This window comes from Gavialis gangeticus, unplaced genomic scaffold (assembly GCF_001723915.1).
Source record: "Gavialis gangeticus isolate Ggan-Ray unplaced genomic scaffold, GavGan_comp1, whole genome shotgun sequence".
Taxonomy (NCBI): Eukaryota; Metazoa; Chordata; order Crocodylia; family Gavialidae; genus Gavialis; species Gavialis gangeticus.
The window spans coordinates 5795676-5821565 of record NW_017729024.1 but is presented as its reverse complement, the minus strand read 5'-3'; the positions used below and the strand labels follow the sequence as shown (position 1 = coordinate 5821565).

General features: G+C 43.1%; 1 protein-coding gene across 4 annotated transcripts in view; it reads right to left on the bottom strand.

Annotated features, from left to right (window-relative positions):
• Nucleotides 1–3412: 3412 nt before the first annotated feature.
• GRAMD3 (GRAM domain containing 3) overlaps nt 3413–25890 on the bottom strand; it is an 88854-nt gene continuing 66376 nt past the window's right edge. For 2 of the 4 annotated variants that reach the window (XM_019516841.1, XM_019516843.1), the window contains exons 3-14: nt 25079–25157; nt 24754–24820; nt 23205–23308; nt 18473–18568; nt 17425–17496; nt 17221–17301; nt 16490–16601; nt 10277–10351; nt 9868–9955; nt 9199–9300; nt 7245–7341; nt 3413–4577 (exon numbers count right to left, since the gene is read on the bottom strand). In XM_019516841.1, coding sequence (XP_019372386.1) covers nt 4536–4577; nt 7245–7341; nt 9199–9300; nt 9868–9955; nt 10277–10351; nt 16490–16601; nt 17221–17301; nt 17425–17496; nt 18473–18568; nt 23205–23308; nt 24754–24820; nt 25079–25157 — 1015 coding nt within the window. In that variant the 3' untranslated portion in view covers nt 3413–4535. The remainder of the gene's footprint in view (nt 4578–7244; nt 7342–9198; nt 9301–9867; nt 9956–10276; nt 10352–16489; nt 16602–17220; nt 17302–17424; nt 17497–18472; nt 18569–23204; nt 23309–24753; nt 24821–25078; nt 25158–25890) is intronic. The other 2 variants (XM_019516842.1, XM_019516845.1) reach the window with 2 other exon arrangements.

The following is a 25890-nucleotide window of genomic DNA, read 5'->3' as shown; positions in this document are numbered from 1 at the left end:
TTAGATGCTTTTTTTATTGGCTCTGGGTGGTTGTTTCTTTCCCTTTAGTCATTTAAGGCATGAATGATTACTGCTTGTACCACAGCAGGGGCTATTTTTGTGTCCTTTCCCCCTACCTCCCCCCCAACCCCCACCAAAGGCAACACCTGGGGTACCCCCTCAGGACCCCCCTTTAATTAAACTACTGCTGCTATGAGCACTCCCATTCTCTTTCAGGAATACCATTGGTCCTGTTATAAATGTCTGCATTATAAAAAACAAACAAACAACAAAAACAGACGGGCACCAAGTTGAGTCTGCTTGCATGCTCATAGACTAAATTAATCTGACAGGCTATTACACCCCTGAAAGTGCAGAGAAAAAATCCTGAACAACACAGCCCTTGGTGTAATATATTAGATGACCATTTTCCCTCAAAGCACAGGTGACTAATTTTAATAGTTTTTAACATCTAGGGGAGGAGAGGACTGTGACATGCAGGTGAATTCTTAGAACTTCCTGAAAAATTAAGTGACTTTATAAAATGTCTAGTTGGGCACTCAGCATCACTAACTGCTTCTGAAAACTCCAGTTCTCTATAGTCCATTTTCTTTTAAGCTTGTAGAAAACAAAATTACTCTTTGGGGAAGTCTAGCACATGCTTTTTTCATCCATGTCTTTAGAAGACAGTAGTCCTTAGCTTACTAGCTTGATCTCTCCTTTACACTCACACACAGAGTACCTTAACACTAAAGTTGAGAAGAACTTGAGATGTATGTAAATCAGAGCTTCCCAGAATAGTATGCTGCTGCATCCTAATTCCTGTTCATAGGTGGGGCAGCTGGATTTTTCCTTCAAAGTAATTTGATTCTTGTTTGGGACCATTTCTCTCTGCCTTGTAATTACAGGAATTGCTTGAGAAGATTATTTCTATCACCTTCAAATTTAGAAACCTCTCCTCTCACCAAGATGGGAGAACATAGCTCCATTTCATCTCCATAAAAAATTAAAAATGAATAATATTCACAAATGTTAAAACAAGCAAGACTGGGGTAAGCCTTGTCTGTCCTTAACCTTTTTCTGCTCCAGGCTGTGCAAAAGGGTGAATCAAAGTGATGGGTGAATCAAAGCAAACAACATTTAGTACTCTTTCAAAATATAGTGTCATGGAGAAAGCTGTTAGCCCTTATTTGATAACCATTTTGTACTTTAATTTCTGGGATGAGGGTCACTGCTAGCCTACAGCCCTCTTCAGCTGGCCATACTCAGTCATTCTGGTGTGGTCAAGAGCTGTGTTGGGTTAGAGAAGGTACATGAACTTTAACTTCCTGCATGCTGCAGAGGCTTTATAGCATTTGCCTCAGAATCAACTTGTGAGGAAGCCACATCAACCCAAAGTGAATCCATTGGGCACTCTTTCCACCTGGCGTGGAAAGACTGCACTTTGGGTTCAATCCACTTCTGCTCCTGGCTCAGCTACACAAATCATCTGTCCCATATTATTCATGTACTGTTTTCCCAAAAGTGCCCAGCAACATGCTACAAGTATAGAGCCAGATCCTTCAATTGGCCAAGGTGTTTCCACAATTTATACTGAAGACCTTATCTAGTGTACAGTGTAGGAACAATGAAAAGTCTCCCATTGGCTTTGGTTCAGACTCTAGATGCTTTGCGCCTAGTGGGTTATACTAGAAAGAGCAAGATAGATTTGCAACAAGATCAGTATGTCTGATTACAAAAGGTTATGTGAGCTCTGTGTATTGTAACCTGGGGACCATATCTGTGTTCCTGTGACACAGAGGTGCTCAACCTTCTTCCCCCAGAGCCTGGATCCAGTATACGGGATCTGGACCACGAGAGACCCAGACCGTGTGCCAGCTCTGGCTGCAGAGTGACTCCACATGCTGGCCCCACCGTAGATCAGTGATAAAGCACATATGGCCAGGTTACATGGCCCATGAGGCTCCCCAAGGGTCTGGAATTTTGGGAACAGGGGAGCAGCAATTGACACTGCCACTGGTCCCCTGCTGCCTATTTCTGGACCCATGGGGAGCTGTAGGGGCTGGATGACTGGGCTCTGTGGGCTGGATTTAGCCCATGGGCTGCTAGTTGAGCACCATCTCTATGAAAGGTTTGGTTTAAGCCTGCTACTTCACAATGGGGAGCTTGGAGCAGGTTAGCCTCTGGGGGACTATGGTCTAGCAACAGAGACCTGACTGGTCCATAGAAGAATGTGTGAATGAAGGCAAGTGTTTAATAGCAAAAATAGTTAAGCAGACCACTGGGTTTTCCCCCTGCACTGGCTACTGTAATTTTTGTTCAGTTTGGGTAGCTGGTTCTGTCTGGTTGACAGTGTGCTGTGTGATGTTTGGCCCCTGGATTGGAGGAATAAACCCTGTTCCTAAGTTTGGTTTCCTATCTCTATATGCATCAGTGAGACTTTCATCAACAATATGCAGAATAATAAAAGCCTATGGCATAGGCAGTGTGGCAGGGCACTGTTTGTGCCTGCCACTTTAAGGACCTGGAGCTGGCTGCTGCCAGGTGCCAGATGAGGGCAGCCATTTTGAGCCTAGGGCTGCCCACATAAACAGGGCAGTTTTGCTGCTGGGCCAGGCAACAATATTGGCTGGTTGCAGGTATCATCTGGAGGTAAGGAGGCTCCTGGTCCTGAGTATGACCTAAAACTGCACCCTGCTGGGAGTAGGTGGCCTGGTGGGGCTCCCAGTGGCATGGGAGCCCCCAGGAAATGCCAGGCCAGTTATCACCTCAGTGAAAGTTGGGTCAGGGTGCCATAACCATTAACCCCCGTGACTGGGTGGGTTACCCCTTTGTAGGGTCTGGAGGGTGGACCCCCAGAGAGAGAGAAAAGGCCATAGACTCATGCCGGTCTGGACTTCCCCTGACTGGTCAATGCTGGGGCCAGGACTGGAAGGGCTGGGGGCCCACCACGAGGGACGCCCAGAGCTGAGGGCTTGGGGTTCCGACTGGCCTGGAGGTAGGCCAGGGCCAGTAGAGCCAAAGGGCCCGGGGGGACCACACCCGGAAGGGGAAGCAGTTCAGGGAGCTATGCTGCCCAGGATGAAGGCGGATTAGGCCACTGGAATGGAGGGATCATAGAGGGGTTCAGCACTAGGATTATGGGGCCCAGAGTGGGGCTGGTGATTGTGACAATATCCAGATGCCATCTGTGAGGCATGGGCTGCGGTGTAGGGGAGGAACAAAGCCGTGGATAGCGCCCCCTGGCATTGGGGCAAGAAATGGGCAGCCTCCCACTTATTTGACATGTATTAATTAGATACCAACAAGGCGTGGCGGGTGAGAAGGCAGGCAGTTAGCCCAGAAACAGGTGGGTGGGCCACAGTGAGATCGGCCCCGAGAAGGCCCCCTGTTACAGGCAGATAAAAGTAACACCAAAACACCACACTTCTTAAAAAGTTTATTTAAACAAAGTAATGTACATTTCACAGAAATGGTTATAAAATGCATAGCATATATTTTAAAATACTGTTTTTATAGGTCCTATTTTATGCTAATATTGCCTTATGGAAACAGACCAAAGAATTAAAAAAACCCCCTCAATTACTTCAATTTCAGCTCTGTGAAAACAATAGCATAATGTAACAAAGGAGTCAGCCACTTCATTCACTCCAATAGAATGGTTTCTAGTTACTATAATTTAATTAATTTGACAGTTCCCATCATGAAGAATAGACAGGGGGATGGAGTCAACAAAAATAAGCCCCATGACTCAGTAGCTGTTGAGGAACTGCACTGCTAGGACCATATTCAACCCTCTTAAGTTGACTTGGAGTCCTAGCACTGAGAAGCATGAGGAAACTATATTACAGGGATAGATCTTAAAAATCTAAACAATATATTCTAGGAACAGTGCTTGGATAATACATTTATACTGCTATCTTAATTTTGAAGAAGTGTTCACTGGGTGCATGGGAGGGAGGGGGAGGGGGAGGGGAAGACTATTTTGTAAAAATCTGAGAGCGTGGGTTAAGCTCAGGCAGTAAGAAGTTTGACACATGCCTAGATTTTGGAGAAGTGTGGCATAAGGATGGATAAGTAAAGATGTAGTATTTACTTTCAGCTACTATTAACGAGACTGGGATCTCTGTAAAATAGATTACATTTTTGCTTATACTGTTTCAGGAATTAAAATGTCAAGGACCAAGTTTTGGTCTCAGTCACAGTAATGTGAATGAAAAATCCACATACTTAGGTAAAATGGAGTTACTCCAGATTTACACTTCCATAACCAAGAACAAAAATTTGCCCCCAAACTATAAAATCACATTGTTATTTATACATCAATAGAGACAATAGGGGAAAAATTAACTTGAGAATACTTGGATATAGTTTATTGCACAAGAATAGTCTACCCTCCACCTTCTTAGGATGGAAGAGCTACTGCAGCAGTCTAAATATGGCTTTGGATTAAAGAAAGGACACTAACTCTGGCCTGCAGAGTTCACAGCTGTGTTTGGAGCTGCTTATCAGAAACAGGAGAATGAGGTATGAAGTAGCTCCAGAACATCAAGATTTTATTCGCCATCTTCAAGTAGTCTTCGCAAGTTGTTTTGTATCTTAAAAGAAAAGAAAAGAAAAAGTGGTGGTGGTGGTGGTAGTGAGACAAAATTAAATCAGGAGGTTCAGCTAACGTCAGTGCTATTGACACAGCAAGTTAGAAAGCTCTCTTCAATTAATATGAGCATGCCAGTTAATTCAGTCACCATGATGGCCATTTGTGTACATTAAATGGTAGATATACTTAGTTAAAGAAAAAAAATCCATTTACATCAACTTAACTGGGGATCCTGGAAGAGAGGGGCATGGACTTTGGAACATTTTCTGTTCCACAGCTGCCCTTCTCTCTCACTGGTTTTGACTTGGAGGGAAATAGGTGTACTCCATCCTCTGAAAATTAGGGGCAAAATATCTGTACTCCACAGGTGGAAGGGGACGTATTTCCTACACCCAAGTGTAAGCTGCCTCAAGAGAGCAGCTAATACCACAGTGTGGACATAGAGCTCTACCATTGGTTCCAGGAACTGTCACAAAGCAGAACAAGGCAGCTAAAATGAATCATCTTTGACTCAAGGAAGTGTGTGTTGTGTTTAATTTAGTGTAGATGACCATGTTTTCCTTATTTATCTCTCACCTTGTCATAGGATGTCATGGTGGATATTTCACCAGACTCTTAACTATCTTAACCATTGGTTACAGATAGCTAAATTTAGATCCCAGACCCTTGCTGACCCATAATTAGAACGAAAGAGTTTCTTTAGAGCCACCATCTCATTTCCTCCCCCACATTCTCTTGCTCATGCTTAGTGTAATCATATACTTTACTCCCCTAAAAAAGCAGGTAAGGGGCAGATGAAATTAGGTTTAAGGTTGATATTTTTGTGATGTGCTCAGAGACTACATTTTAATTTTATTTTCCTACTAAAAGAGGCAGAGGAGTTGCCCACAAACTTCAGTCAGGATTTGAGAGATCCACTTGGGATTGTCTCCTCCTCCAGTCATGCACTTATCTGCTGGACGCCCTGGTATATTCAGCAGGTACATACTATAAAACCTAGCAAAATACCACACCTAAAATGCCAAGGTATTCTGCTACTAAGCTGGTGGGAATTCACTGGCTGCAAGCATAGAAGGCAGTAGAGCTAGAAGTACCACAAGGATCATATTTAAAAAAAAAGTGAGAGAGATGATCCAATTACAAAACAGATTTTTTTTTTTGTTGGGGGGGGGAGGGCGGCAAAGAAGTTTAAGCTAATCCTGAAGTATGTGAATTTTTTTAAATAAGTGTTTTTTTCCTCCTTTTTAAAAGCTAATGAGCAGAAAAGAAAGTAAGCATGCTTTAATATACATGAGCCACAAATAGCTGATTAGCAATCCTCTAAATTAGCGCTTTGAACTCTTCTCTAAAAAGTGCTAATGGCACAAAGAGAAAGAGATATTGATATTGCAGCAACTTTTTTTCAGTGGACACCTAGACTATGACACTATATTGACAGCAATTCAAGAATGAGGCCAAGCAAAGTTAAGACCTTGTTAAAGGGTTCGATTGTTAGGCTGAAAATGAACAAAGCACTTAGCGTTAACATACATGCTGAGGGCCTACTGAAATCCCTGGGATTTAAAACCTAGGCTTGCATGCTTTGTTGAACCTTATGTGAGTGGTCCCATTTAAGTGGATAAGGATTGCAGCATGAGTGTTTAACACACGTTACTATCTGGTGAAAAAAAATTCTCCTTTCATGCTAGTTGTAACCAGTAACATGGTACTGAAGTCAATAGCATTACTCCAAAAATACAGAAGTGAGAGTAGAGAATAATGCTACCTACACATCTTTGTTATATGCTAGCATGGTATTTGTCAACTCTCAGCTAGAAGCAACCCGAGAAGTTTGCTTTAGCCAAAAAAAATTACCTCCCCCCACAAAAAAAAAACAACCCCAAAACAAAACTGTGGACTTTGCCAAAATTCTGGATGTCAAGACACTGTCTTGCCAAGATGACAAATAACCCCTATGATTTCAGGACATAGGAATTGAAATAGAAAGGTTATTAAAGATACAGTTTACAGGCTAGCCTTGTGGAATAAAGACACTGATTTTCATGATCAGCTCCCAGCAGTTGACATGTAAATTTAACCAAGTGGAAATACACCTTTCTGTCTACCCTTGTTTTCATTGAACTTTCCAGCTGAGGCTGGCAAGTGTATTTAGTTCTGCAATTAGTAAATGGAAGAGAGCAAAGGTCATCTTCAGAGACCAGAGAGCTGGCAAAACAGCATTCATGTTACTGAGCAGTAACAGGCAGGTTCCAGCCACTTTATTTGCAGATACCGGAATTTCAACATCTTCTATTTTAGGGACAAAACATACTGGTGACACAGATCTTAAAGACGAGTAAAAGTCAGAAATAGTTACCTTACTCAACAGGGATGAAGATTTTTGAATTTGCTGGGATTTTTGGGAACGTTTGAATTTACTGGAAACTTCTAAACTTACTGGGAATTTTGATTAATTTTCAATAAATGTCTCTGCCTTACCCTGGCCTTTCATAAAAGGCTGTACTGATAGGTATGCCTAGGCTTTACTGTTATTGTCCACCTCAGGGGTCCAAAGTATGTACTATTTAGGCGATAATATACTGCAGAAGACTGGTATGCACAAGAGGTTCTCATTGGCTGACTACTCAGCACTTGCCTAACTACCTTATTATCCACAATAAAGAATTACCTTTTCCAATTTAATGAGGTTAGCTGTTAATTCATCACAGAGGGCATCAGCATTAAGTTGCAGGTGGGATCCAAGGCCTCCTTGTGCTGGTTGTCTGCTAAACAAAAATAGCAAGTGCGAGTGAAACAGAGACAAACAAGAGGTAAAGTGTACATGGAGAAGAATGAGGGATTTGAACAGGTACATTGCTAGAGCTAAACTTGCTTACAAGAATACAACATGGAAGTAATTTTTGAATAGACGTCAGTCTTCTGGTTTAAGTCTACAGAAATGTAGGTGGAAAACCCTTAAGCCATTCCCAGTAGCCATTTCCAGGTCACAGGGTGCAAGTGAACTTGCACCCAATGACATGGATTCAAGCAAGTTACAAACACGGGGCTGTTGGAAGTACATTAGGTTCATTTTCCTTTAAGCATCTGAATATTGCTGGAGGGTTAAACATTATCTTCCTTCTCAATCAATGAGACAAAGTGGTTCTCATTCAAGTTAAAAACCAGGAGGAATGGCTTCTGAACCTTATCCTATATCAAGTGCTTGGGGATGCCCCGCCCCTTGAATAAATCTACAGGAATTACCTTCCTCCCTTCCACCCCCCCTTTTCCTAAGAGCCCAATTCTGTCTTGTCAGATTGATGAGGTTGTCATGAACTGGCCACGCAGAAAAAGTGGGAATTAACAAGTTTAAGGTAACTTGAGCCAAGATTTTTGTACTGGGGTTGGGCCCTTTAAAATACCTTTCAGACACGCCTACCCAGTTGAGGCACAGGGTCCTCTTGGTCCCCTTGTTCCTTTGTCTGCTTGTTTTTCAGTTGGTGCTTTTCTAGCCGGCTACTTATGTCAACATTGCAGCCACATTTACTACAGATAGCAATTTTGCATTGCTGTTTACGACCTTTTGTGCCCAATCAGGAAGACGGCACAAGAGAATATATGTAGTTAAGTACAGTTCAGTGCTAAAAAGCTAGATTATTTCTCAGACGTTGGTTGGGGTGGAGAGAGGGCGGTATTACTACATAGACAAAAGAGGTTAGGAAGCCAATATTGAGGATGCCATTATATTCTTGCCAGTGCAAGATGCATCTCTCTGCACTCTAACTACATTAGTGAGTCATTTCTAGTGTAGGCAAGGCCTAAATTGGTGCATCAAGGATGGGAAAGTCAGATGGATTCAGCCCTATGACTTGGGCTCTGTATTTAGCCAAGGTACATAGGCTATGAAACTGCAACAAAAGCTTATGGGAGAATTTCACTAATGAGTACAGCATAGAGCTGAAGAGGTAACCTGACATTGCCCCAAAATTTCTGGTTGAACAGAACTGGGTAGTAGTCCATAATCAGCATATGGCTACTCTAAATTAATGTGAGTAACATACTGACAGCTACAGCAGCTCTGAAATCTGGAGGTGCAGAGAAGGAAGAATTCTGCTCCCTCCCTGGTATGCTTTTAAAAAGATTTCTACCAGAATCTTGACTGGGGATTAGAGTTTATTTGGATAAGGCATAAGCACCCCTTTCTAAAGAGGATGAATAGCAGCTCACACCAAACAAAAAATATTAGAGAACTAGCCTGGAGGTTTTGAAGAGCCTGTTGTGGAGATTAAGAGTATAGGCACAGAAGTAAAATTACTGTGAAATAATGGACAGTGGAAACTTATATAGTGCACTATCTACCCTACAACAGCTTCCCACATACATATTTTCCCAGGTGGCAAATGACCTCCAATAAAACCCTGACTCTAGATTCAGTAATTGTCATGTAGTTAAGATTATTCCTTGATTCTTTTCTTTTAAGTTAGTTTATACCTAATGTCTGCAAGAAAAAGAATAAGGAGACTGGACTAATGCAGATTCACAAAATAAATTGCACTTTGTTGCTTATCTGATGCGAGGCTTTTGAAGAACACAAGACCAACAGAAAAGATAATTGTATTAGTTAAAAAATGATGCATTCTTACTCATTAACGTGGGAGTCAAAGGAAGTCATGGAAACAAGTCGTTCCTCCAGGACATTGATTTTGTATCTCATGTAGAATGTAGAAAAGATTAGTATGCAGACACTGCAGAGGAAGAAAGAGACACAATAAGAGAGCTATATTAGTTGGGGTGTGGAATCTGTACAGGATATAGCTGAAAACACTTGTTTTACATTATTACTTGTACACTGTACAAGTGTTAAGTTGAGATTTGCCTTAGAGATTTGGATTCCTGAATATTTCACAAAATTTTCGAAACCTTAGGTTTAGTGTATAGAGCTCTGCTAAATGATATTTTGAATACATGTTCAAGGGGTTCCCCCCACCCTTTTAAACTGGTTATAATTACTCTAGAGGTTTCCATGGGTCATAGGCCACAAACAGAATTTTTCTGCTTTCTGCTGGCTCTGATAGAGCAGGACAAATGTTACTGTGAAGTGCTATTCACAGTTCCCCACTGGTTTACAAATAAATAAAATAAACTGCTTCTTTTCTTTTGTACTACAAAGATGATTTTTTTTATCTCTAGTTTTAGATTTATGTGACTTCAGTGAAAAAAAGCTCAGAAATGGGCTCAGAATGTTATAAAAATCTAACTATGAAGAGAAGTTCCTGCTATTTGATGGTCTTGGTAACAACTTGTCCACTTACAGGATTGTATAGAAAATAAGAACATGATTCAGAGATACACATTTCTGGAACTTCATTCTGTGGAAGAATCCAAGGGCTCCAGAATGGCCTGTTGCAAGAAGAACAGAAAGTGTTTTCAGAAGCACAGCTGGGCAGTTCTGCACCATGGGTGGCAGTGGCACACAGGGCCCCACTAATGGCTAGGCTGCAGGTGGTAGGTGCTATTTTTGCACCCCCTGTAAGTCAGCATCTGGGCTGGTGTCCTATTTGCCCTTGCTTAGTTACAAGGGCAACACCAATCTGGATGGAGACAGATAAGTTTACAAATATGTAGCTGAGTATGTGACTTGGGGAAAGGGAGGGGTATAAATTCTCAACTGCCGTGCATGACTTTATGTAGAAATAGCCAAATCAGCACCAGGTTCCTTACCATGTCCAGGAACTTTCCTGGGTTTTTCTTCTGCCACATGTTTACTGTGCATCTGTGTCTCAACAATATGATAGTCTGTCAAAATCAAGATTGTTATTTATTTAAAACTTAAAACCCCCCCACAGAAGACGATGACTTTTCAGCAGCTCACATTAAACATTCTTGTCCACAGCTTCCTGCTCGACCCACCTCTTGCTAATCCAATGTAATCCCATTCTGTTAAGTCTTATTGCATACCCTAACTATGGTATGAAAGGATGTCCAATGATATATTAAGAAATTAGCTGTCATTTACAGTTCCTTTCTTCATGGTCTTCTCTCCAGGGATTTAGGGAAAAAAAGGGGAATATGTGATTTCCCCCCCCGCCCCGTGCACCTTGCACTTTGAATGGAGAGAAGTTCATTGTATTCTGCAATAATGAGGAATAAAAGATCTATCATCTTGTGCAATTAGGGAGAAGGTATGAGAATTAAAACAAAAAATAAAACCCCCACTCCTTACTGGGTATGAGAAAAGGTGAGGATTAACTAATTTGGCTAGACTATGGAAATATAGAAGTTTGTATTATGAGTGGTATTAGCACAAGTGTTGCTGTCCAGCACTAAAATGATCATATCTACTTGCTAAAATCTGGAAGGGAGGGGAAACAGTTCAAACTCCTAAGAAAGACTACTCCCAAATTTAAAACTAAAACCTTGTTAGGTGGTCCTAAGTAAAGAAAACATATACTTTCTCTTCTAATTAGACACATAATGCTTTACAATTAATAATATAACATCTTATTAATACTATGTCTTATAATCATGTCATATTTTTATAACATTATTAACACCAGACAACTGGCACATTCGTCCATATATTGCTGTAGGCCTGATAGAACAGTAGCGCAGAATTTTGCCTTATTTCTATAAATTGCAAGCATTTACAAGTGTATTCCAATTTTAATTCATACATCCAGCATATTTCAGATGTTAGGAAAAAAATCTAGCAATGGCTTTATTAACATTATAGAGATTTATACAAACGTAAGTCTCCCTGGAGGCCAACTTTGGACACACTGTTCAAATGACCGAAAATATGCAAAATAATTTACAATGAGAAAGCTAGCTTGCCAGCCTCCTTTCATGAATTAGTGGAAAAACCTGAAGCATCTAATACTTTCCAAGACTTCAAGGTTTTGGAAATATGTAAAGGTTGTTAAGTGAGGGATGAAGCATTTCTTTACCTAATATAGTATATGGGTGGAGAGGAGCAAGCCACGCAAAAAACACCAAAAACAGCAGTCTGGTGTTCACCAGTCCTGAACCAGAGGAGGAAATTACATGAATACTTGAAATACAACTGCTACCTATCCCCCCTGCTTTTGCTCCCTTGCCCTCTATTTGCCCCTCCCCCAACCCCACAGTCTTTGTGGCCCCTATTAGTCCTTTGCTGCTTACCCTTGCTCTGGCCCCAGTCTGGGGCAGAGAGTATGTGTTTGCTCTGGTCCCAGCACAGCAGCAACATCAGCTCAGACTAGGCCCTGGAGCTGGAGCTGTCATGGGCCTGGAGCAAACATGCTCCATGCCTTAGGCTACAGTGGGGCTGGAACAAGGGAAGGCAGCAAGCTGGGGGGTAGCGGGGGGCACACAGGGGAGAAATGGGACCCAAGTCAGTGGGTTGGGGCAAGGGGCAGGGGGGTAGCAGGTGAATTTAAGATGATCCCCCCAGCAATTAGGTTCTATATATGGGGAAAAAAAAGTTTGTTATAATCCTCCATGTTTATTTTTCCATGTATACAACTGAATTATTGGGGGAGTCATCTTAAATTCAGGGTCATCTAAGATTTAGGTAAATATGGTATTTAAAATTAGTGTGGTATATAATACTTCATGAACTCAACCTATTTCCAATGACTACATGCCTAAGGAATCAGCACAGTTATTCTGTATGTTTTATAAGCAAAAAGGAAAATCAGCTCTGCAAAGATTTGAACATGCGCATGTTGTTTTTTACATGAGAAGTTCCATTTGAATCAATGCAGCTACTAACGAGTAAAGTGAAATGCATACAGTTTACTTTGCCCAGCAGACATGAGGGATGAGCATGACGCTGTGATTGTAGAGGTCTATATTTGAGTGTCTATAGCTCAAGACCACAGGGAAGAGTAGGTGAATGGTATTATCTTTGTAGTGTTGAGACCACTACTGTTTAGGATGGCTATATAGGCTCCATTAAAGTATTATTACTTTACTCCATTAAAGTGTTCCACTACCTTTAATGAGTTTATTATAATCTTCCTGTGAGAGAAGGAAGTGTAATTGCTAAAAGATCAGAAAGGGTTCTATAAAATACTGCAAGAAGTGTTTCACATGCGGAGTGTAACATGAATTACAAGGGGGAGAATAAGTGGGCTTGACCAATCTAGCATACTTAAAAAGGTAGCTTGATCAAAGTCTGAATAACAATAGAGAGAAGACTTTAATCTAGGAGAAAATGGCATAATAGGATCAAATAACCTATTTAAGTCATATATTTGGTTTCCAGCTTTCAGTCTCTCTCAACCATGTACTTTGGGAGCACATGATGTAGACCTACTGCTCTGTTTTCTTACATGTTTTGAACACCAATATGTATATGCAACATAGCATCACTGACATCTGATTTAGCACTATTAAAGTATGCACATGCATTTGCTGCAGTACCAGTTTACTCAAAAGTAAATGGTGCCAGGCAAGCATCTACATGTGCAGCGAAATGGGTGCAGATTTGCCGTCAATCTGTGCCAGACTCTGGCTGCAGCTGCCAGCAGCCCTCTTCAAAAGGTAGCCCTGCTTGCTGCTCTCTGGCCAACCACTTCCCTGGCCAGGAGCAGTGTGGCCAGTACAGGGATAGCACGCAACAGCTCTCTCCTTGCTGCCTTTGCCTCCCCATGCTATGGTTGCCCCAGTCCCTGCCCCTGCCAGTGATGATCAGCGCCCTGGCCTCCTGCTGGCCTGCCGTGCTGATGGCCACCTACACCACGGCTGTCTCACCCTCCGTACTACTCCATGCGCAGCAACCATTTATCTGCCCACCGTCTCAGGGCTGCCGCAATGCACCTGCCACCTTGACCCTGTCTGCCTGGCCAAACCCCACCAAGGATGCTGATAATGGGCTCCAGGATGCCACTGCTGGAGCCCCTGTCACGCCTCCAGCCCTGCCTCCTCTGGGCCTGCCAGGTCAGCCAGGACTGGTGGTGGCACATTGTTTAGCACATGTGGGATGATAAGCAGTGGCTGGAGGCCTTCTGCATGACTTGAACCACCTTCCAGGTGTACTGGAGCAGCTCCAGTGCCCGAAGACTGAAAGAAGGCCAATGTGATGCCCATCTTCAAGAAAGGGAGGAAAGTGGATCCAGCAAACTATAGGCCCATCAGCCTGACTTCTATCCCGGGGAAGGTCTTAGAAAAGTTTATTAAAGAGGCCATCCTTAATGGACTGTCCGACACCAACATCCTGAGGGACAGCCAGCATGGGCTTGTTGCAGGTAGGTCTTGCTTTACCAATCTTATTTCCTTTTATGACCAGGTGACCTATCACCTGGACAAAGGAGAAGAGATTGATGTCATATCTTGACTTCAAAAAAGCCTTCGATCTGGTATCCCATGATCACCTCTTGGCAAAACTGGCCAATTGTGGCCTGGGGTCCACCACAGTGCACTGGCTGGGAAATTGGCTCTGTGGTCGGACCCAGAGGGTGGTAACTGACAGAAGTCAATCATCATGGTGCCCTGTGACCAGTGGGGTCCTCCAAGGCTCTGTCCTTGGACCCGTATTGTTCAACATCTTCATTAATGATGTGGACTTTGGAGTCAGAAGCGGACTGGCCAAGTTTGCTGATGACACCAAATATTGGGGCAAAGTATCCACACCTGAAGACAGGAGGGCAATCCAGGATGACCTGGATGGGCTCAGCAAATAGGTGGATGAGAACCTGATGGTGTTTAACACTGAAAAATGCAAGGTTCTCCACCAAGGGAGGAAAAACCTGCAGCATCCTTATAGGCTCAGCAGTGCTACACTGGCTAGCACTAAGGAAGAAAGAGACTTGAGAGTCATCACTGACCACAAGATGAACATGAGCCTTCAATGTGATGCTGTGGCTAGTAAAGTGACCAAAACATTGGCTTGCATCCATAGATGCGTCTCAAGCAAATCCCGGGACGTCATTCTTCCCTTGTCCTTGGCCTTGGTGAGGCCACAGCTGGAGTACTGTGTCCAGTTTTGGACCCCACAATTCAAAAAAGGCTGTGGAGAAGCTTCAGAGAGTCCAGAGAAGAGCCACATGCATGATCAGAGGTCAGGAAAACAGACCTTATGATGACAGGCTGAGAGCCATGGGGCTCGGGCTAGTGTGACTGGTGGCTCCAGTTGGTCTTGGTGTCGCTGGTGGCTCCAGTTGGACAGCGTGCAGCTCCAGGTGGCGTCTTCGGATGGCAGGGTACAGCGGGTGAGTGCCCAGCTGGGGCCCTCCTCTGGGGAGGAGCTGCTGGCGGCTGGCAGTGTTATGGGCAGCTGTGTCTTGTGGCTGGCCCTAGGGCTGAGGAATGGGTGCAGCAGGTGCTGGTCCAGGCTCCCCAAGCTGCTGGTGGACATTGCAGCCAGGGAGCTTGGTGGGATAAGCTGCTGGATGTCTGGGGGGCCCTCCCCTGGTGATGCATCACTGTGGGTGCAAGGCCAGGGTAGGGGCTCAGGCAGGCTGCCCGTGCTGCTGTAGACAGCACAACTGTGGCCTGGGTCCTGGGGATGTCTTTTAGTTGCTGCATAAAGGGCATGGACTTGTAGGCACTCCCTGACAGACAACTATGGTTAGTGATGGCAATCTACTGTGTCCACAAGGCCTCGATCTATGTGTGGCACTGCCATGCCAACTGGTTGTGCCTGCGCTCCTGCATCCGGCCTGATATCCCATCAGACATGGACATTGGAGCACCCACCCTGCTCAAACCGGCGCTGTACCTCTGCCTTGCGCCACAGTGCCATCAGGTTGCCAGTTTCCTCCTATGACCAGCTGGGGCCCTGGGTGGCAGACATGGGCATGCATATAGGCAGCAGCAATGACAAGGCCAACATGGGTCTTATGCTGGTTCTCTGGGCCTCTGCGCAGCTGTCCCTGTGCTGCCATCTGCCTGCAGCATCCAGTGTAGTGGCCCAGCCTGGGCCTGACAGCTATGTGGCTGAGACAATCCCCTGCAACACCTACAGGCTCCGCAACACCTACAGGCTCAGCACAGGCTGCTGAGGGTGGGCTGTGGGCAGGTGAAGCTGGCCTCAGCAGCTAGAAGCTGCCTACAGCTGGGCCTGGGGGCTGGTGGGCCTGGTTGGAAACTGCAGCAGCCTGGAGGCCTGGATGATGTCGGCCTTGCAGCTGCGTGGCACTGCAGTGCCAGGCAGCAGCACTGTGCTGCAGGCAGATGGGACCAACTGGCCTGTGGCCTGCCCAAGGGGACACAGGGGACTGGAGTAGCCTCAGGCTCCCTGCTGGTGTGCTCCAGGGTTCAAAATGCCTGCAGGCTTTTAAAGGCTTAAAATGCAGAGACTGCTATAGAGGAAGCCCAGCCCTGGGGCAGGAGAGGCTCCTAGCCCAAATCCTTGGGGCTAGCCTCAGGCTGGCCCCCTAGTGGCAGGGCTAACCTGGGAGCGAATTTGCTCCCAGGTCGAGTCTACACTTGAGTTACTGTGCAGTAACTAATTGCACATAAATTTGATACCTGGAAATGTAAGTATCAAATTCACTTAAGAGTAGGGTTTTTTACTGCACAGTAAGCATGTGCACATGTAGATGTGCATGCTTACTGCACAGTAAACTATGCTACAGCACAGTTAAGCATCTCATGTAGATGCACCCAGAGTGGTTCAAAACCTCAGCCATATCTGCTTGAGTTTACAGGAAACCTAAAGCTGACTCTTGTGGCCTGGCCTCCAGCAGCTGAAGTGCCCTGTTTATATGGGCAGCCGCAGATCCCAAAATGGCCGTCCCATCAGGCACCTGGCGGCTGCCAGCTCCAGGTCCTTAGAGTGGCAGGCACACACAGTATCCTGCTACAAGAACCAAAATGCAGTCAGAGACCTAGACTGAAATGAAAACTGAGGGACCTGAGAGAATAATCAAGACTTCTTCCTGCCTCCTCCCAAACACTCATACTTTCATACTATAACAATCATACTTCAGGCTCTGCAATTATGCTAACCTTGGAAGTGTTCCAATTCAGGGGTCTGAGAACCACTACTGCTAGACTCTTCCAACTCTCGTCTCCGATGACGTACTATGCCATCCAAATCTGAGTAGTCTTCATTGAAATCCTGAAGGAAAAAGGGTCATCAGGAGAGCCAGGAAAGCCCCAAGAAATTATACAGATTATTCCCCATCTCTTCTCCCACCTCCCCACTCCAAACTGTGTAACAGACTCTGAAATAACAACTCTTTATATCATGAAGTATGACTATAAAGCTTAAGTTCTGGGTGAAGTTTATATGTTAAGCAGTAAATATCAACTCTGTTTTCACCAGTCAACTGAACTAATATATAGGGGATGGACTGTAAGCAAAGCTTGGAGAAGCCTGTTGGGCTGCCATCCCTGACAACTGCAGCAAGTTGCTTCCTCTGCAAGTTAGCACAGAATATTATGAAAGACTGGGTGTTGGATCTTTCTTCATTGCTAGATGTTTCTATTTCCATGCATAACATGAATGGACTGTATACTCAGAACAAGTGCAGACACTGCATGTATTCATGCCTTGTTCTGTACATCCAGCTAATACCCAGGAAGCTATTGCTAGTTGCTATTTGGGGTTTAAGAAAACCCCACAAAAACCTGTTGTGGGGAGTTTTCCTTCCATGTGGGACATTGTACAAAAGTTTGTACCTTTTGGACTTATACTGAATCAAAACTTATCATGAAAAAAAAATCAGTTTTCTTACCAAAGGCAGAGTAGTAGGACGATCAGCCCTGAAGCTGTTTTCAGCAGAAGATGGATTAGGACTGTTGCCAACACTTGTGCCCTGACAGCCATTTCAAAAAATAAAAGCAAAAGACAAGATCCAGTTATCTACTTACTAAATCCTTAACAAAGCAGTTATAATGAGCACAACTGAGCAACATAGCTTTGCTCTGTTAATACTAACCTCTAGATGCCTACAGACAGATTTTAATAATTTGTAGGTCCTGTCTCTTGAGAGTAAGGAGACAAATATGTACTGAAAAACAAAATCATTCACAAAGTTGGTTTATTTTTTAAGGAAACATTTTGTAGAGAAAGGTGAAACTTGTGTGCTTAAGTGGGGTGTATCTGTTGGTTCAGTGACTCTCGTGAATTGGTAAACAAAGGCCCACAAATGGTGAGGTAAAGGACCCACTTTAAAAGAGTATAAAGGATCAGGCACAAGACATCATACAATATGCCAAATCCTGAAGCTCATACCTGGGCAAAACTAGGGTGGTTTGCCAAGCCTTAGATGAGACTTTGATAGAAGACGGGGAATATGCTTCAGTAAGATGAAATTACTTTCCTTCTGCATCGTTATGTTTAAAAAACAGCCCCTTTCATTGCAGATGTTGTTTGAGATACTCAAGTTTTGTTTTTTTTAAAATTATAAACACCATTTAAAAAAAATGGGTGAATACTAGTGTGGGCTGCTTATCAAGCACAACTCAACTGAAATAGATGGTGGCCTCCTATCCAACTGGTAACAAAGGAGAACCATAGATGTTGCAGACCTGGCTACCAATCCAGGTTGTGACAGTTTGCCTCCCCAGCTGTTCAACTGCCTCTCAGATTGCTCTGAAATAAATTTCAGCAATAAGCAGGAAATGAATCCTTAGAAAGGTGCTGGTACCTCTTTAATCCCTCTTTAATCCCTTCTCCCTCTTCTGCTAACTACACAGCTCCAACCTGAAGGAGATCCCAGGGAAGAAGAGAAAGAAGGTGGCAATGAAAGTTGTTCTGTCCTCCTACCCACACAGGGGGTAAAGGTGCAGTTCTCTTTAGAGGGTCCAGAAGCCAAATCCTGCAGTGTTTGATTTTGTGTGGCTGTGATGATAGATCACATTGAGGGGAGACCTGGTCCCATGTTATATATGATCACCGGATCTTCCCGAGTCTACCCTAATGGACACTGGCTATAAACAGAAGAAGAAATTGAGGAGGAAGATAACTATGCTGCACAAACTTACCCGCTCAGTGACAGTAGCTATGATCAACGCATTTGGCACCAGAAGGGCAGTTTTGGTTTTCTTTATCAGTGTTACTGAGACCACAGGTATACTAATCTGAAAGGAGATCATTATATTAAGGCACTGAACAATGTAATACTTCAATAGCATTTGTGGTCATTTACAAATAGTCAGTTGTATGAAAACTACTTTATTAACAGGAAAAAAAATCAAGAATGCTGAAATGTTATCTGTTCTCATTATCTTCCAGGTCCCTCTTCTGATTATTTCGGAGGATGTGTGTTGATGTGGGGAAACCCTGATTTTTACATCTTTTTTTGCTTTCTCATTAGCTGGTTTATCAATTAGCTAAAAAAAATTCTTCCCTCCTTTGGAAAGTAGAGTTTTAAGACATAGTCTGAATTAGTTCCATTTTTGCAAAACAGCCATTCATCAAGTAATGCCGCATAAGTGAGGTTCCATGCCAAAACTTCCTTATTTATGAAAGAAATGCTCCAAAACTACAGAGATGCAGGTCAAAAGAATGAGCACACTGAAATTATTGTGTCCCACCATTTGTAAAGAAACTAGCTTACATGAAACAGCTGAGTAAACAGTTCAGTTCTTTGATCATTATTGAAAGGATCATACAACATACCCATGCTTAATATACTTTAAGATAATCCTCATGGATATCATCCACCTTTTCATTGTGCACCTGACAAATATATCACAAGTCAGTATGACCTTATTTTTTTCCTCCCTACTTCATTGTTAAATGTAATTTCATTAGTGATCAGCTTGTTGAATTTTAGGGTATTTTGATCCAGGAGTTTTGTATGGGCCCCATTTTAAAAACCTATATTATTCTGTGTTATTTGGCGGGGGGGGGAGAGGGGCAGGGCAGTGAGTAGGAAGACAGGCAGATATGATCGTTTAGGGTAAATAGCCATCCTATTAGAATTATAAGAGATGGGCCAGTAAGTGACCTTTCATGGAACAAATGAAAGCAGATACTACCGCAGGGTAATATACCATTTCAGGACTCTGCTGCTTTGCATAGTGGGTCTTATTAAAGACAAAATAAGCAAAAGCTAACAAGTGGTATGAAGCCTTTATCTAAATATTTCATTCTAACTTCGTATTCTCTTCCAGCTTAACCCTCCAATTTCACCAATATTTTGCTTAGGATGGACATAATATTTTGTCAAATGCTCAGTTTAGCAATGGGTATGCGGTACCTCTGCTGTAAACTGAAGAGGTCAAGCCTTTTCGGCTGAGCTGAGGTTCTGGCCATGTTAGAAAGGCTTAACAGCTAAAACTCAAAACTCTGAGGCAGGTAAAGTTGATTAGTTTGACAGTAGTAGGTACCATCATCCTGGCTGAGAATCACTGGTCTAGAACAAAGTCATGTGGAGAAGTAGAATAAAGTGGGAAACTGTAGTGTGCCATAATATTCTGCGATATGAAGCAAACACAAATAAGGATTGCAAGGATCCACATGGAACAGTGCTTCAAACTGATCTGCTAAGTGTTTAGAGGTCTATCTAGCACTGTAATAAAATCTCTTCTACTTATAAACACAAATAAGGCTTCTCCATTCACCACAATCCAACCCTGATTACATGCACTTCAATAGAACACACTCAGGGCCCATCTACATGTTACACTTAAGATGTGATTAACCAGTTAATCACATCTTAAATTATCACCCAGCCACACATTCAAACAATTAATGGAGTGATAAAAGGAATAAACCACAAAGTTATTCCACAAAATAAGCGTAATACCTTTGCAGCTCCTTACTATCACACCATTAATTGAATGTGTAGCCAGGGGCCCCTTCAGCTGATCAGAACGCCCAGCCAGAGGGCCTCTATGTGCACCCCAGAGCCTGGGAGCTCAGAGCTGATGCTGGGAGACCATAGGTGGTGCGATCTCCCAGTTGTGGGGACACCTGGAGCACCTGTGACTGGAAGACTGCATCAGTATCAGCTAATTTGCGAGCCCACAATCATGCTTCTTGCAATGCATGTGTGGCACTGGCAGGAAACTCAACCAGTGCTGTAGCAGCTAAGTTTGGTGCCCCAAGCAAAGCTTGCAGCAGCAGCCTGCCCTCACCCCATGCACAGATCCAGGGGGCACACCTCCCCACCTCCATGCTTGCCTGGGTGTGTATGCAGTGGCAGGGGCCGCCCTTCCCCTGTCCCTGCATCTCCCCACCAAAACAAGCTGCTTGCAGCTCCGTCTCATGCTCCTCCCCGGCTGGGCAGTTTCTGTTGGTGCCCCTTTTGCTTCGGTGCCCAGGGCAGTTGCCCCGCTCGCCCCCAACTTACTACGGCACTGAGCGTGACTGTGTGGATCATGCATCAGATCCTATTGCACTTTTACCTGCATGTCTAGAGGAGCCCAAAGAGCATGAAGCACTTGTGGCTATTGATTAGAGGACTTAAGAGACATTCAAGGTAAGAAGCTGATCAGATCACATAGCAGTAGCTAAACTAATAGCAGTCCCGGGTACCCACTTGGAGGATGGTGTGTGCAAATATAGCAGCCACCATAGCTACCAGCCAGCTGTTGCTGCTGCTGCCCAGGGCAGAAATGACCAGTTACACCTCTGTCATGTAGGTCTAGTGCCTTTTTTTTTTTTTAAAGAGGGGACATTTCCTATAGTGTATTTTCCAGGTTCCCACATTCTGGGGGTGCAGTGGGGAAGCTAAGAGTGAGTTGGGGGATGTGGCATGGTAGGGAGAGAAGGAAGGGGGAGGGGAAGGGAGGAATTATGTGGCTTCTGGGGCTCCAACGGCCCCACTAGCAGAGGTATGTTTTCCCTAGCCACTTAGAGGTTGGATAGCTCTGTTAGAAAGTTGTTCCTGATATTCAGCTTATTTTACAACTCTTATTTTTCCCAAAATTGTATCACCAGTTCTGCTAAAATTGAATCCAGAGTTCCCTTTTCCTCTGCTTTTGGCACCCATGAAGTTTGTAGGTTTATTTCATATCTATTTGTCTGTTAGCTGCTGCTTAGTTAAAACAAAAACAAACAAACCAACAAAAAACAACCTTTGGCTCTTTCCTCATAATTTAGTCCCTCTTAGTTGACAGTTATTCATTATGTTTCTTTGAAACCCTTCAATTTTTTCAGTATCTTTTCAATAATAGGTGCTCATCTACAAGCACTACAAATCCAGGAGCAATTTCATTATAAATAAAATATACACAAACAAACAATATAAGTACATAAATAGTCCTCAGTTTTTCCATATTATCTATTCTCAGGTTCACTCATCCCATTTAGCTTGAGGAAAGTGGATTATATTTCTTCTTGTGTATTAAACTTCATTTTTCAAAATCTGAAACTCAATTTGGGTTGGAATTTGCTACTTTCAGAGTGTGCAGATATCCAGTCCAAGTAAAAGATAATCTTATTAGTTTTAATAAAACTACCCACCAAGTAAAGCACTACTTGGTATGAGCTAAGGTTGAGGTTGGCAGAATCTGAATTCATTTGTTTTTATATCCTTATCTGGACCACGTCTGCCATTACCCATTTGTGTCAACGAATGAACCCTGACTGAATAGAATCCATCAAGTCACACTGAGTCACAACTCAGTCACGTAAAACTCTTCAATCCTATTTCATCATCTTAATATTGCTTCAGATTAGGAGGAATTCCCTGGAGATTTTTGACAGGATGTCCTTCCTCTGTTGGTTAAGTGGCTAAGGTATCCTAGAAGTTATGTAAAAGGTGTGCATCTGAATTTAGTTTTCATTCAAGGAGTTGCACAAACAAGCTCAGGGCAAAAAGTATACCCACAAGAAGACCAAGCAAAAACAGTAAGATCAGCAACATTACTTTCAACAGGGTCCCAAGGATTAGAAGCCTGGATAGGATATACATTGAAAACTTTAAGCTTTTGGGACATGAACTGCCTCATTTTCTGAATGTGCAAGTCTTAATTGGAGTCTTTGCAGTACAATAAGAGTTGCACAGATAATGATCCAGAATGCAGATCCCAGCATTCTCCCCTTCCTAGCGTCCCATGAAGAACAGGAAGGGACACTGGGAGAATACTTCCGTCCCTGACTTCAGTCTCTTTATTCAATCACCACTGTTTTTATTTAGTCACTGAATTGCTATTGATTGTGTATTCGCACTCATCTGCCAAACAAATGCTCTCCCTATGCATTGTGCTTCTCAGTCTTGCCTCCTTTTGCCCCTCCAGCACAAGACTCCATGAAGCAGAACAAGGAATGAAGCCCTCGTCATGCTGATCGTGCCTCCCTTGCCTTCATCTCCTCCCTATTTTACTGCAATTCCTGTGATCAGAGACCCGATGAAGAATGTCCTGCATTCAAAATGTTGTCTAACTTTATCCCAACTGCATAGTTGGTCCAATAAAATGTACCGTCCTAAAAAAAATCCTTGCCTCTTGTCTATTTTTTTAGCAGTCTTTTTACCCTGCCGGTTCTTTGGGCCAAGGATCACATCTTCCTTTGTACTGGTTGCATATATATAGTACAACAGAGCCCCAATTCTGACTGCAGTTGTAGGTTACTATTACATTAATACTCAATAAAACAAAACAAAACAAAACACAGACCACAAAGATAGGCTTATTTTAGTTCTGCACAATAAGGAGAGGAGGAGTTTCTAGTGAATACCTAGATGCTAGGAAAAAAATGCACTGTAGAATTTTTTTTTTTTTTTTTTTTTTTTTTTTTTTTTTTTTTTTTTTTTTTTTTACTAACCTTAGTGTCTTTACCAAAGACTTTAGAATGGAAACCAATCCAGTTCTCAGATACGTATAACTTTCCTTGGTACAGAATTTCTTTTTGCAGAGCACAGGTAAAACCTACCAATATATACACAGAGAGGTGAAGTGCATTATTTAATACTGAGACTAGTTGCAGCCCAACAGGAGCTATTTTGAAAACCACTGATGTAGAGCATTAAAACTTTTGAAGTCATGGAATCTTTTCATATTACTTCTGTCACAGAACCCCCACCCCTATCCTGAAGGCTGACATGGAATCAGGTGGCCTGTCCTGGCAATGCTGGTGCACCATCTTTTGGCTTGCTCTGCCATTGCCTCCCAATCTCTTGCTCTCTCTCTCTGAAATCCTAAATAAAAATATTCCTTCAGACTTGCCTAAGACCAGATTGAGACTCTTATTTGGACAGTATATTTTTGGACACTATATTTTAACATTACTTTGTGGTCAATCTTGCCCATTTGTCTAGTTTAGTGAGGGCCAGCAAGTTCAGCAGGAGTGCCGCAAATTAGTCTTATACCCTCCAAGTGTGGCTGTGATCCTCTTTCACTGCCCAATTGGCTGCTCCACTTTGTTTCCTGCCCTGTGTTCCCTGCCTGATTTGCTGCTGTTTTCTGCTCTATCTGCAACTCTGCTGCCTGTGTATTCCTTGGCCTGCTGCACATCACACACAGATGCCCATGCCACTTGCAGCATATATGCCACCCTGATTTAGTTTCTAGTTTATGACAGGAAGTGACCTTTTATTTCTTCTTTTACAATTCTGTCACAATTGCTATCATTTGCATTCTTATAGCCATCTCCAATTCCTCCTATCCAAGCCTGAAATTTAAATTCTGAAACTATGAAATCTCTAGACCACCTCCTGAGCAAGGTTGAGAAATACGCCTTGCCTATTTGCAGCTGCTTTGCATATGCATAGGCATTCAAATGAGGTAGAATAAATGGCTGGTGAGGGTGGGCCTGCATGGCTTAGTGCCTCCAAGTCAACATCCTAGAACCACATTCAACTTCTCTTAACCCTGCATTCAGATTCAGTGTTTCAAATGCACACATTCAGGGCCACTCTGGAGCCATGTGTGTCACCAATTTGTGAGCCTGGACACATGCAAAGCGAGTGGAGATTATTTCTTGGCATACATTTATGAACATGAAAGTCTTCAAAGTGACCCAGCCAGTCCTCTTACATCTAACCTTCATGCGCTCTGTAGGTACTAGATGTTAAAAGACAAGTCTTGGCTACTTCTAACTGTAAAAGCAAAGCAGTCTCAAGACAGACCTTGATTCATAACATCTCCTAAAAAATTATATATATAGGGAACTAAGTTTCATTCTGTAAAATTTCTGTAAGCAGAGGTAGGAGTAGGCCTTAGTTTGTGTTTTGGCTTTTTGACTTAAGTTGCATATGTAATAGGTATTCATTTAGTAAGTACATCTTAAATAATATACAGCTTGAATTGTCCTGTCACTGAATACAATTGTCCACTGGATTAAGCAGCAAACAAAGTGATGATTTAATACTTACTCTGTTTCAGTTGCTCTTCAGTTGCGACCTCCAGAAAAAGCTTGTGAAAGTGAGCATTTGACTTAATCTGAAGTTAACACACAAAAACACACACCACACAATACAATTAGTTATTCCTTCATTCATTAAATGATAATTCCACCCCTGCTCACTTGGTTTGTTGTAAAGCTCTATTTTGGGCATTTCAGTCACTGATCAAGACACCAGGCTTCATATACAAACCGTATCCTTATGCTACAATGAGCAATGCTGTTATTGAGTCACAACAGCATAATATTTATACACTTTGAAAAAGGCGCACATGAGCACACAATCTCTGCATTACCTGATGCTTTTTCCTTTCAGACTTGGAATCTCTCTTGATGTCTGCTGCCAAGAAGGGATTCTCTACACTGATCTTTGTCCTAAATGGAAGAAAACATTCCCAATATCATTCTTATGCCATGTACAGATATTCAGATTGCTGCTCTCCCAGTAGAAACCACAATTGTACAGATGTTCAGAATCTTTATCCCAGAGCATAAAGAAGGCTTCTCAGGATAAAAATAACCCAGGAATGAGTTCCAGGAGAGCAGCTGCTGCACAGTTCTCAGTATCCCAAGGTGCTTTGCTATCTTTTCCCACCCTCATCCCAAGGGCAGTGTATACCACCCAGACTGAACTCTGCTGTTCCAGTTGAGCAGGGAGCAAAACACGCCCCCTTCACAATCCCACATTGCACTACAGCGGGACACACAAACTGACTCTGAGCAGTCTGGGTCAGCCAGTCAAGGCTGCCCTATGTACTGCTGCCATCTTGTTCAACATCTTCATTAATGATGTGGACATTGGAGTCAGAAGCGGACTGGCCAAGTTCACTGATGACACCAAGCTTTGGGGCAAAGCATCCACGCCAGAAGACAGGCAGGTGATCCAGGCTGACCTGGACAGGTTCAGCAAATGGGCGGATGAGAACCTGATGGTGTTTAATACTGAAAAATGCAAGGTTCTCCAGCTTGGGAAAAAAAACCCGGCAGCATCCTTATAGGCTCGGCAATGCTACGCTGGCTAGCACTACAGAAGAAAGAGACTTGGGGGTCATCATTGACCACAAGATGAACATGAGCCTGCAATGTGATGCTGCGGCTAGTAAAGCGA